Source organism: Juglans regia, chromosome 8, assembly GCF_001411555.2.
Source record: "Juglans regia cultivar Chandler chromosome 8, Walnut 2.0, whole genome shotgun sequence".
NCBI lineage: Eukaryota > Viridiplantae > Streptophyta > Magnoliopsida > Fagales > Juglandaceae > Juglans > Juglans regia.
Genome location: NC_049908.1, coordinates 11,457,912 through 11,471,399, shown reverse-complemented (window position 1 = coordinate 11,471,399; position 13,488 = coordinate 11,457,912). Strand labels below are relative to the sequence as shown.

At 37.5% G+C, this 13,488-nt stretch overlaps 1 protein-coding gene across 1 annotated transcript; it reads right to left on the bottom strand.

Annotated features, from left to right (window-relative positions):
* Positions 1 to 481: 481 nt before the first annotated feature.
* On the bottom strand, positions 482 to 11,419 carry LOC109002970 (NADH dehydrogenase [ubiquinone] iron-sulfur protein 5-B-like). Its single transcript, XM_018980906.2, has 2 exons — positions 11,172 to 11,419; positions 482 to 795 (listed from the first exon to the last, which is right to left on the bottom strand). Exons 1-2 carry the CDS (start codon positions 11,319 to 11,321, stop codon positions 691 to 693), a joined length of 255 nt encoding a protein of 84 aa, XP_018836451.1. The 5' UTR covers positions 11,322 to 11,419; the 3' UTR covers positions 482 to 690.
* Between the last annotated feature and the right edge of the window lie 2,069 nt (positions 11,420 to 13,488).

The window sequence follows — 13,488 nt, the reverse complement described above, 5'->3', positions numbered from 1 at the left end:
TAAATTTTAAAATAAAAATAATATTAAAGAAATATTTTAATAACATTTATTTAATTTTTAACTTTCATCTCAACTCATCTCATTTCATAAAAAACAATCGAAGGTTTAGTTTTTAATTAATTTGATTGAAATATGTGATCCATTTGAATTTGACACGTAAATTACATGCTTGGAGTAGTTTCTAAAAACCATATAATAATTTACTAAATTAAATTTGTTAGAAACAAATTTTCATTTGAGTTATCTATTTAATTTTATATTATTAAACTTTGTTATAAGTTTTACACTTTCGTATATCCTGCACTGTACAAGTGTTTCACCTTGTGCTATTTCCCGATTCAATTTTTGACAGCCATGCTTATTCCCGATGGCATGCACCAAATCGTATCTTATTCTTTGCAAGCTGTGTAAATTTTGCAAATTGCTTACAAATAGGATTCAGGACTAACTTTCCCCGATCACCAACAATGAAAAAAGGTAACATAAAGTAGAGTGTGCCTAGAAGATCAGTTTCCAATATGCATGTTGCGCAAAAGAGTTTTATCTTTAATCTTTGTCCCATTGCCCGTGCCAAGGAAGTGCACAGCATCCAGAAGAAACAAAAAACAGAGTAACATAATCAAGTTCTGAATAATACATCTTGGTACAATTTTTATTCTCGAGTCTATTAAGAAGATGACCAATTACAGACTAATGATGATGTTTATCAACACTCTCTTTACCCTCCTCGGGCTTCCGTGCAGCCGCTCGCAGCTTACGTTGCTCCTCCTTATAGATCCGATTTCTTCGTTGGAACTGCAATAAAGTTCCGGATAATGAGATTCAAAAGGTAACACAAACCAAGATGATAGGTGCCTGTATATTTCACATTCTTGTGTCATTGCTTTTGGCATGCATTTCCTCCAAGGTAGTTAAAATAATTTCAGATCTTAAGATTATATAGCAAATCAACAAACCATTAAACATTTACAAAATACAAGATGCCATGAGACCTGCATAAAATATAAGAGGGTTATTGGATCAAATTCTTTTCTAGATGCCCAAGTAGAGCTAATGGTAGTGTTTCACGTAATTTTACATTTTAGGATTTTGCTGTAATCTTTGAATAAAGAATAAAGTAGAACCTAATTAGTGCTTCTTATTGACTTCGAAATAATTTTGACAGTCTTCAATTGAAATATCAGAGTCTTCGGTTGAAATATTAGTGTATCCTTTAATACAAAAAGTCAAAACATAAAATTCTTCCAAGTAATTTTCACCTTTTTAGTTTTAACCTTTGAATGGCATATAAAAGTAGCTATGGGCTCTCTCTAATTTGCCTACGTATTTCGCGTCTCTATTTCCGCTTCCTTCTAGCATGGACAACCGCTTAGGAAAGCTACAGTGAGACTTCCTTTCAGGATGGGATTAGGTGATATGTCAAATTTCACCTGGTCAGCGGAGCCAAGTATGTTCCCCTATCTATTATGGTGGTTTAGGAATTTGAAACCCACAATTGTTTAATCATGCACTATTCAAGAAGAAGCTTTGGCAATATCATGAGAGAGAAGCATTGTGGAGGGCAGTTATAGACTCTAAATACAAGTGTGTGTACTGTGTAGAGTGGGAGGTAATCCAATGAGATACAAGGACCTTACAGGGTAGAATTTTTTTTTTTTTTTTTATAAGTAACTTATGGGGTAGAATTATGGAAGAGCATAAGAAAAAATAAGAAAAGTTTTCTAATAGAGCCCTTCTACTCAACATCCTTATACCACACATCACACACCACACATGACTTTTTATTTTTTATTTTATTTTTTCTTGCTAAACTAAAGGAATCATTCTACTCATCATCCATACATCACACATTTGGTAAGGGAAAAAATAAAAAAATCACGTGTAATGCGTGGTGTAGGGATGATGAGTAGAATTTTTCTTTCTAATAATGTTAGATTTGAAGCAAGAGATGGAGCCAGTATTAGATTGACATGATGTGTGGTGTGGTGGTAGGGCCCTCAAGGAAAGCTTTCAGGAATGTGAATAGCATTGATCGTGATAAGGATGCTTCTGTGGTAGATCATTTGGAGATATCAAGTGATCTCCCTCAGTAGAATGTTAACTTCGTTAGAGTAGCTCGTAACTAGGAGGTAGAAGCCTTTACCATGTTCTTTAATATGCTAAACTTCTTTAAGGTGGAGACAAACTCCTTTGTGCTACTTCCAAGTAAGGGATATTCAAAATTCGTCTTCCTATATATCTTTAGGCTTCGTTTGGTTACCAAACATCTCTCAACTCATCTCAACTCATCATTACAATTTTTTCAAATCCCAATACAAAATATAATAAACAATTCAACTTTTTTAAATCTCAAAATAATAATAATATTAAAAAATAATATTCTAACAATATTTTATCATCTCAACTCAACTCAACTCAACTCACTTCAACATCCAAACACAACCTTAGTCCTCATGATAATAATCCATTTTTCTAGAAGGGTATATGGAGGTGTGATACCCCATTTTGATAAGTGATAAGAGTAGATTGTGTATGTACTTAAGAATGAGAAGTTCTTGCTCTTTATAATATTCCAATGAGACTCCAATTATATCATTGACTAATTATTTTGAAGTATAGGTCATGTTGTTTGGATTTTCCATTGGAGCGTTACAAAAAGTATCAAAGCCCTATCCCAACTAGAAATGTGAGACTTCAATCGTGCCATCTACAATGGACTGACCCAACAAAGAAGTCAGGAATATAAGGGGGGAAGATTGTAATACCCCATTCTAATAAGTGATAAGAATAGGTGGTGTATGAAATCTCACATTCCTTTGGAAGAAGAAGTTATCACTCTTTATAATGTTCAAATTGGACTCCAATTGTGTCATTTACTAGTCCTTTTAGAGTATAGGTCATGTGACTTGGGTCTTCTATTGGAGCGTTACACTTCAAGTGTCATGGTATGGAAGCTTTGCTGTGTACATGGAAGATTTTGGTCCTCTATAGAACAATTTCATCCCCAATAAGAGCTTTTAAAAAGTGCAAAATGCGCTATCCAAGTACACAACCTATCTAGAAAGAGAAAAGGATATAAGAAAGTTGTGTAAATTAAACCAATTGAAATCCATACAAGCAGTCCAAAGGAGGGGAAAGTATTGAGAAAAAATCTTTAGCTCCTCCATCGTCCGTTTGCGGTCTTCAAAACTTCTTTTGTTCATTTCCCTCCAAATACACCATATGAGGTAAGTGGGAACTATTTTCCACATTGTTGTAATTTGTGGGCTACCACCTAGCCCTTTAAGTGTCAAAAGGTCCACTATTCTTTTGGGCATGACCCATTCTAAACCAACTCAGCTGAAAAAATCATTATGCAAAATGCTAGCCAACTCGAAATGAAGTAAAAGATGATCCATGAACTTCCCACCATTCTTATCCATGCAGCACCAGTCACTTGCAATAATTTGTCTTTCCTTACATCCAAGGTGAGAACTTACCTAGAGAGGTAGAGAGGCTGTCCATGCAAAAAAGCAGCTCTCAAAGGTACATTAGTCCTCCTATGACACCCCATTCTGATAAGTGATAAGGGTAGATGGTGTGTTGAGTCTCGTATTCCTTGGGAAGGAAAAGTTCTTACTCTAACAACTCTCAAGGTCTAAGACAAAGGGATCTTTTGTCCCCACTCCTTTTTGTCATTGTCATGGAGGCACTTAGCAAAATGATCTCAGCCTTGGTTAATAATGGGTTTGTGGATGGATTCTCGATTGGTGACCCCAATAGGGGTACTCTTAACACCTCTCACTTGTTGTTTGTAGATGATATGCTGATATTTTGTGAGGCAGAACAAAACCAGATTCAGGCATTAAGGGCACTTTTACTTTTTTTTGAAGCAGTATCCGATTTGAAAGTGAACTTCAACAAGTTAGAGTTGGTGCCAATTGGTAATGTTCGCAACATCCGGCCGTTGGCTAACACTCTTGAATGTAAGGTCTCCTCTATTCCCATGAATTACCTTGGTCTTCATTTGGGTCGGATACTGTAATTAAGAAGATTGAACGTAGATTGGCAGGTTGGAATAGATTGTACTTGTCGAAAGGTGGTAGGATCACCTTAATCAATAGCACTCTGTCTAATTTACCAACTTATTTCTTCTCTTTATTCCCAATTCTAATAAGTGTGGCGACACGTATTGAGAAACTTCATTGTGTTTTCCTTTGGAGTGATTGGGGGGATGATTTCAAATTCCAGTTGGTTAAATGGATAAGGTATGCTCCCCAATCTCTCCTGGTGGGTTGGGAATTACAAATCTAAGGATTTTTAATTGGGTCCTACTTGGGAAATGGTTGTGACGATATAATATAGAATTGGAAGCTTTACGGAAGTGGGTGATTGACTTCAAATATGGAGGTTTCTTTTTTTTTTTTTTTTGGGGGGGGGGGGATTGGGGCACTAGGGAGGTATGTGGGGTTTACGTGTTAACGTATACCATTTAGGAAGTTATACAATTTAGGACTCCTCTTTTAATATTAGCTGTACAGATATATTACCATGCATATAGGCTGATTATTAGGGATCAGCTAAGGGTTTTTCCCGTGTATAGCATATTATCCTTTTTCCTTGTATAGCGGCTTTTTACGTGGTGAAAGTTTTTCCAAATATTCTTGGTTTTCTCCAGAGTTTTGGCATGGTATCAAGAGCAAGGTTCTTTTTTTACTTGTTCTATGTTATTGGCGCTGTCTGAGTTCATGTTCTTGAACTTGGCTATCGGTGCTGTCTGCATTTTCCTCTAGGGTTCTTGTGGGTTTCGACGCCATCTAAGTGGAGTTTGGACATTTTCGATGTCATCTGAGTGGAGTTTGGACATTTTTGGCGCTGAGCTTGTGGATTTTTGGATTTCCGTTGGTCTGTTTGTAGCTTTCAGTGATTTCTATGGGTGCCTTTGTGGGTTTCGATTTTTTCTGTTGCTGGGGTTGTGGGTATCGGCGCCATCTGTTGCTGTTTTCTGGTATTTCTGGTCATGTTCTGCACTTCGGCGTACTCTGTTGTGTTGCTACGGAGAAGTTTCTGGCCTCTGTTGCTGTTTCTGCGTGTTTCGGTACCATTTTTTTTTCCTTACGTGGGGCACTGTTTCGGCAACTTTTTTTTTTCTCTGGTTGGGTGTTCTCGACAGTATATATATTTCTTCTCTGGGTTGCATCATGTCATCTAATAAGTTAGAATCGTTTCATATTCGATTTACTGGTTTGGTTGACTGGCAAAAATTATTCTGCTTGGGCGTTTCAATTTCAATTATTTGTAAAAGGGAAAGAATTGTGGGGTCATATTGATGGGAAAGATCCCGCACCTCATGATGTCAAGGCTTTGTCAAAGTGGGAAATCAAGGATGCTAGGGTCATGACCTGGATCCCTGGCTCCATTGAGCCTTACCTTGTTCTCAATCTACGGCCTTATAAAACTGCTGCTGGCATGTGGAATTATCTCAACACAGTTTACAATCAAGATCACTCTGCTAGGCGATTTCAATTGGAATATGAGATGGTTAATTTCACACAAGGAAGTCTTTCCATTGAGGAATATTATTCTGGTTTTCAAAACCTTTGGGCTGACTATTCTGATATTGTTTATGCTAGTGTTCCCGCTGTAGCTCTCGCTGCTGTCCAAGCAGTGCATGCAACCAGCAAGAGAGATCAATTCTTGATGAAGCTACGACCCAACTTTGACATTGCACGTTCTCATCTGATGAATCGTGCTCCTGTTCCATCTTTGGATGCTTGTTTGAGTGAACTTCTTCGTGAGGAGTAGCGTCTACTCACTCACGCTTCCATGGCACGTTAGGCTCTTGCTAGTGCACCTATTTCTGTGGCTTATGTAACACAGGGAAAGAATAAGGGTAGAGACATGCGTGTTATCCAGTGCTTTAGTTGTAAAGCTTTTGGTCATATTGCTCGGGATTGCCCCAAAAAGTTCTGTAACTATTGCAAGAAACAAGGTCATATCATCTCTGCTTGTCCCATTCGACCTGAAAGAAAGCAGGGTACTGCTTATCATGCCTTTGCTGGTGCCTTTAGTTCTGTTGCATTGCCTAATGTCTCGCCGGTTGTTCCTATTCCTGCTCCTACAGCCTTAGCAAATCCGAACACACTCACTCCTAAAATGGTACAACATATGATCATTTCTGCTTTTGGGCTCTCAGGTAATCATAAAGTTTCTTCTAAGCCATGGTATTTTGACTCCAGAGCCTCTAACCATATGACAAATACTGTTGTTCCTCTTTCCAATGTCACAAATTATGATGGAAATTTGAAAATTAACACTGCTGATGGCAATTCTCTGCTTATCAGTGCTGTTGGTGATTTTTTTCCTTCCTTAACTGATTTTTTGTGTCTCCTAACCTCTCCATAAATTTTATTTTTGTTGGTAAATTGGTTGATAATAATTGTAATATCCATTTCTCCCGTTCTGGTCGTGTTGTGTAGAATCAAGTGTCAGGAAAAATGATCGCGAATGGGCCTAAAGTGGGACGACTCTTTCCTCTTCACATTTCTCCTTCCACCATTATTCCTAGTTTTCCTTTACTTTCCTTTGCATATAATGTTGTTGGTTCTGGAAATAAGATGTGGCATAGACGTCTAGGCCACCCAAACTCTTATGTACTTCATACTTTGTTTAATTCTGGTTTATTGGGAAATAAAGCATGTTCTTCTCTTGATCTTTCTTTCGATTGTACATCATGCAAACCTGGCAAAAGTAAAGTTCTACATTTTCCTCATCATGCATCTCGTGCATCACAATGCTTCGATCTTATTCATAGTGATGTTTGGGAGATTGCACCTGTTGTTTCTCATGCACATTACAAGTACTTTGTTACTTTCATTGATGACTTTAGCCGCTTTACTTGGGTTTACTTCCTACGGGCTAAGGCTGAAGTTTTTTCAGTATTTGAGCACTTTCTTGCACTTCTTGAGATTCAATTATCTGCCAGCATCAAGGTATTGCACTTTAATTCTGGTGGTGAATACATGTCTAATGAGTTTCAGGACTTTCTTCAAAGTAAAGAGATTATCTCTCAGTGTTCTTGTCCTTCGATACCGCAACAAAATGGTGTTACTGAGAGGAAAAAGCATCATCTTCTTGATGTAGTAAGAACCCTTTTACTTGACTCATATGTTCCTCCTCGTTTTTGGTGTGAAGCGCTTTCTAGCTCGATTCATTTGATCAATCGCTTACCATCTCCTACGTTACATCATATTTCTCCCTTCTTTAAGTTGTTTGGTCATTCTCCTTCATATTCTGATCTTCGAACATTTGGTTCTGTTTGTTTTGTGCATCTCCCTGCTCATGAACGACATAAACTTACTGTTCAATCGGTTAAGTGTGATTTTCTTGGTTATGCTATACCTCAAAAGGGTTATGTTTGTTATGATCCTCATGTTCATCGTATACATGTTTTTAGGAATGTGGTATTCTTTGAAAATCAATATTTCTTTCCATCTCAAGTTGAGCTACCATCTGCATCTATATCTCTTCTGCCTAGCTTTTCTGATTCCCCAACAATTGTGGAAATGTTCAAACCAAGTTTTGCGTATGGAAGACATAGTCGACATGAGTCTAGTTCTACTTCCTCTGTGCCCTCTCACGATCTTGACCTAGCGCCTGATACTGCTCCTATTTCCACCACTCTTCGCCGGTCTACTCGCCCTTCTCGACCCCTTAATTGGTATGGTTTTTCCTCCCCTGTCTCTCTTGTGGCTACTTTATCCTCTATTTTCATTCCCTCTTGCTACAAACAGGCCATGGAACATAAGTGTTGGCAAAATGCAATGCAAACAGAACTTCAAGCACTTGAGGAGAATCACACTTGGGATATTGTTCCTTGCCCCCCTACAATCAAACCTATTGGGAGTAAATGGGTTTTCTCTATAAAACTTTGTTCTGATTGCTCGTTGGACCGGTACAAAGCTCACCTAGTAGCTCTGGGAAATAAACAAGAATATGGGATTGATTATGAGGAGACATTTGCTCATGTTACCAAAATGACCACGGTTCGAACCATCTTAGCTATTGCTGCTTCCCAGTCGTGGCAACTGCATCAGATGGATGTGAAGAACATCTTTCTTCATGGTGATCTCCAAGAAGAGATCTACATGAAGCTTCCCTCTAGTATGACTACTTCTTCTCCTCATGATATTTGTAAGCTAAAGCGTTCTCTGTATAGACTCAAGCAGGCTCCCCGGGCTTGGTTTGAGAAGTTTCGCAGTACACTTCTTTCCTTCAATTTTACACAAAGTCAGTATGATTCTTCTCTCTTCTTCCACACGTCTGCATCAGGTATAGTCCTTCTCTTGGTTTATGTGAATGATATTACATTACTGGCACTGACTGTGGTTTGATCATTACGCTTCATCAGCTGTTGCATGCGACTTTCCATATGAAAGATCTTGGCCGGCTCACATACTTCTCAAGACTGGAAGTACATCATCGGGCCAATGGTATTTTCTTGAACAAACATAAGTATATTCAAGATCTTATTACCTTGGCTGGTTTGGAGGACACTTCTTCTGTTGATACTCCTATGGAGGTAAATGTCAAATACAGGAAAGATGAAGGGGACCTTCTGGATGATCCTACTCTCTATCGGCGCCTGGTTGGGATTCTTATCTACTTGACCACTACTCGCCCCGATATCTCTTATGTTGTTCATCATGTCAGTTAGTTTATGTCTTCTCCTCGGTATCTCCATCTTGTTGCTGCTCGACGCATCATCCGCTATCTTCGAGGTTCGCCTACTTGTGGGTTATTCTTTCCTATAGGCTCATCTCTTCAGCTTGTTGCCTATAGTGATGCTGATTGGGCTGGGTGTCCGGATACGCGTCGATCTACTACGGGTTGGTGTATGTTTTTAGGTGATACCTTAATTTCTTGGAGATGTAAGAAACATGATCGTGTTTCTAAATCCTCTACTGAGGTCGAGTATCGTGCCATATATTACTTGTTCTGAAATTGTATGGCTACGCGGTTTGCTTGAGGAGATTGGGTTTCCTCAAACTACTTCTACTCCTCTTCATGCTGATAACACTAATGCTATTCAGATTGCCACCAATCCCGTTTTCTATGAATGGACAAAGCACATTTGAGGTTGATTGTCATTCTATCCGAAATACCTTGGAAAGTCGGGTGATATCTCTTCCTTACATTTCTTCAAATCTCCAAGTGGCCGATGTCTTCACCAAAGCAATGACTCAATAGCGGCATCAATTTCTGGTTGACAAATTGTTACTGGTTGACTTACCAGCATCAATTTGAGGGGGATGTTAACGTATACTATTTAGGAAGTTATACAATTTAGGACTCCTCTTTTAATATTAGTTGTACAGATATATTACTATGTATATATGCTAATTATGAGGGATCAGTTAGGGGTTTTTCCCGTGTATAGCATATTATCATTTTTCCTTGTATGGCGGCTTTTTACGTGGTGAATGAGAGGCTGGGAAATTACAGAGCCGAGTTTTTCCAAATATTCTTGGTTTTCTCCAGTGTTTTGACATTATAGAGTGGGAGTCTGGAAGTAGATTAGACGAGAGTGGGGGGTTTTTGCTCATCACACTAGACGTGTGTTGGGAGATGGCTCTAGAATAAAATTTTGGTGCGACTTATGATGTGGAGATAATGCCTTTAAAGACTCATTCCCTTTAGTCTTCAAGATTGCATGTGAGAAAGAAGTTTCAGTAGTTGAATTTATGGAGATATCTGGTGACCTAGTCCAATGGAATGTTTCACTAGGGCGGCCCAAGATTGGGAAGTTGGCAGCTTTGCGGATTTTTTTAGTCTTTTGTACTCCATGAGACTAAGCACTCAAGGATCTGACACGTTGTGGTGGATACCTGCAGGAAAAGGTACATTCTCAGTTCGCTCTTTCTATAAATCTCTCATATAATCACAGAACAATCATTTTCCATGGAGAAGGATTTGGCTTAATAAGCCTACCAAAGCGACATTTTTTGCTTGGATAGCTTCTCTAGGTAAGATTTTGATGATGGATAACTTACGGAAATGCAGGGTGAATATAATGGTGAGACTATGGTGTATAGAACTTGTGAGACTATGGATCATCTTCTATTGCATTGTGAGGTTGCTAGAGCGTTATAGGAAGATGCATTTGGCATGTTAGAGCTAGCCTGGGCGTGCCACAATGGTTGAGCTTTTGGCCAGTTGGACAAATTTAGGAGGTATTCCACAAATCACAACTGTGTGGAAGATGGTTCCTATTTGTGTTCTATGGTGCTTATGGTAGGAGCGCAATGACTGGATGTTCGAAGACAATGAGCACTCATTAGAGAAGCTTAGATTATTTTTTGTTAGAACATTATTTCTATGGGCCAAAGCTGTAGATTTTAATGGCCTTGGTTTTTATGATTTTCTTGTTTCCATTTCTTCTTTCTAAATAGGTGTTACCTCTTGTATACCACCTTGTGTACTTGGGCTATGCCTATTCTTATTAATAGAATTGTTTACTTATCCCAAAAAAAAAATGATCCTTACAAATGTGTTTCCTGGTATGCCTACTTTTTTTTCCTCTCCATACTCCTACTCAAGGCCAAAGAAGCCAAATCAAGGTGGATAAACACAAGCCATTAACTCAAAAATGGTAAAATTTCCTCGTAAGCTTTCAACTAATAAGGGATTTCTATTTTTTGTAGAACACAACAATGTAGGTGCAGAACAAATGAACAACTCAGAAAAATTAATTTCTCTGTAAGAGGCTGGGCATGTCAAAGCATACAAACATTAATTAGTTTTTCATTTCTTCAATTGACCGGCTAAAGTAGGCTTCCCATAAAATGCTTCTCAAATTTCAGAAATACTGTGAAATGACTGATAAAATAAAAGTTCTCCCCTTTCGATTCAGAAAACCCCCAACCCACATTACATGTGGCAAGATTGGGAATAAGGCTAAACATACTCAACAGTCTACACTTCAACGGACATATGAGCTAAAATATCATTAGAATTTCAATCAAAGGCACCCATTTTGGGGTTTAAACGCCAAATCAAGCAGGAATAAATTAATACTCGAGCAAATCCAGCCAGTTGATCTAGGGCTTTGTACTCTTATTCGAGTATGGAAAGGGGGATTACGATAAGCAATATTTGATAAATTAACTGGTAGAAATAGAAAAAGGGAAAACCTCTTTGGAGTGGTGGAGGCACTCGAGGTAGTCTTCGCGGAGGAGAGCACAGTCCTTTGGCTCACGGCAGCGGGACATGCATTCGCTGAAGTCCACCCAGAAATCGTAGCATCGGCCTTTGTGACCTGAGATTCCCCAACCCGACGCCATTCTCTCAACAGTCTCTCTCTGTCTCGAATGTGGCTTTGCGATCTCTCAAAAGCGATCCCTCTGCCCTCAGAGGCTCTAGCCGGTAATTTGTTAAAATTATTATTATTATTATTTTTTTTAGTTTACTTAAACTCGTTTGAAAGATAAGAAGAGACGATTTAAATAAATTATTATTAGAATATTATTTTATTATTATTATTATTATTTTAAGATTTAAAAAAATTAAATTATCTATTATATTTTGTATGAAAATTTGATAAATTTATAATAATGAGATGAGATGAAATGAAATGGATTGAAAATATTTCTGTATGAAAATGTTTCTGTATCCAAACACTTTCTTATTATAAATATGAAAGTGTTTATGTATTCATGATAAGAATCATGAATACTAGAAATCTGCTTGATTAGTAAATGACACATACTCGATTAAATTTGACTCAACTCAATTAAGGTTCGCTTGTTCATACTCGACTCGGGTTGTTAGCTCCACTCGATTAGAGTTCGTCCATAAATCATTGAATATATATATAATTTATTTCTATATATTAATGTTCTTACACACACATATTTGCTTCTATACATATTAAATTTAATAACATAAGCATAATTACTTTTATAATTAAAGAGTCTTTCTGTCCATCTGCCTACACCGCACACTATTGCTTTTTATTTTATGTTTTATTCCTGTAAAACTAATTAAGTTTTTCTATTCATCATTTCTACACTACATACTTGTTAAAGAGAAAAAAAAATAGGTATGTTATGCAGAGATAATGAGCATAATTATTCATAATTAAATATGTAGTATGTAATCCAAGTACTGCCTAGTCATTTATATCTTTATATTGAATATAGTTCATAATTATATATGTTAGTTAATTAAGTACTTAGTGATTAATTATAGTAGATATTTTATAATATGTGTAATAGTTAGCATATAGGACTTGGTAGTTTCCTATACTACAATGTATAACCATATAAGAAATATATTCCTAAAAGGTGTTATAATTTTATAATTCAATATAAGGTTTATATATTAGTTGCAAAAATTTCATTAGATTTAATATTATGTTTTGTAATTTTTAATTTTTAATTATTTAGTTCATTTAAAAAGTAAATGAAGAATATATAAAATATTACAAGCAAAACTCAAGTAATAACTCGACTCAGCTCGACTCGAACTCGGTTCGACTCGGCTTGGGGAGCTCTCAACTCGAACTCAAGCTCAAATTCAAAATACTTGAATTCAACTCAACTCAATAACTCAAAAGCTCAACTCGGCTTGGATGGATTACAACCCTAAAATTTACAAAATATTAAATGAACAATTTTTAGTTTTCTTTGAATGTGACATTGTTGATAGTAAGATTTCAATGAATAATTGAAATGAATATAATCATTTACAGTTCTGCTACGTACAGTCGCCAATTACAGTCGTTGTGCAGATTGATGACGTAGATTGATGACGTGGCAGTTGCTATTAATTTAAAAAACAAAACAAAAAAAAAAGAGTTCTAATTCTTGCTTCATTCTCCTGCACGTCTTGCGATTCGTGGTTTTCGACTCTGGTTTCCTTCGGCGATTTATGGTCTTCGTTGGTGCTATTGGTGCTTCTCTTGTGTTGTGGTCTTCGGCAATTTGTGGTCTTTGCTTGAGCTTCAAGTGGTTAGTCCATAAGTATTAAGGAAGAAAATAAAGCAAGTGCACAAGCAGTCGCCCAAGAAGAAGAATGCATTAGCACATGCACAACTGAAACCAACACTCAAGCAAATGCCCACATTGCAGAAGCAAGAAAAACACAGCAGAGATGTTCTCTTTTACACATTCTGTCGAGCAATTGATCCAAAGCCCACCATCAACCCATCAACTCAGGCAAATACCCACATTACAGATTTTCTCTCTTATACACCAAATGTTTTTTTCTCTTTCTTCTTTTTTTTCCATGGCATCCGAAGACTCTTTCCTTATCTCCTCCACACAGAACCCAACGCCCACCATCAACCCATCTATTTTCAACTCTGCAACTCACTTCATCACCATGTAACGATGTGGCTGAAGACGAAGGCGGCGGTGATTTGTGGTCTCAGACTTCCATCAGTTGGCTGAGGGAGGGAGGCCGGCGGGTTCAAGGGGAGGGACCTTGCCGTCGAGGTTTCTTCGATGC

What these genes read in the sequence shown, in the direction of transcription:
- LOC109002970 (XM_018980906.2), bottom strand. Translation starts at nt 11,321, where the DNA reads ATGGCGTCGGGTTGGGGAATCTCAGGTCACAAAGGCCGATGCTACGAT. An exon ending in GCCTCCACCACTCCAAAGAG is followed by an intron (nt 796 to 11,171) that starts GTTTTCCCTTTT and finishes ACTTTATTGCAG; the next exon opens with TTCCAACGAAGAAATCGGAT.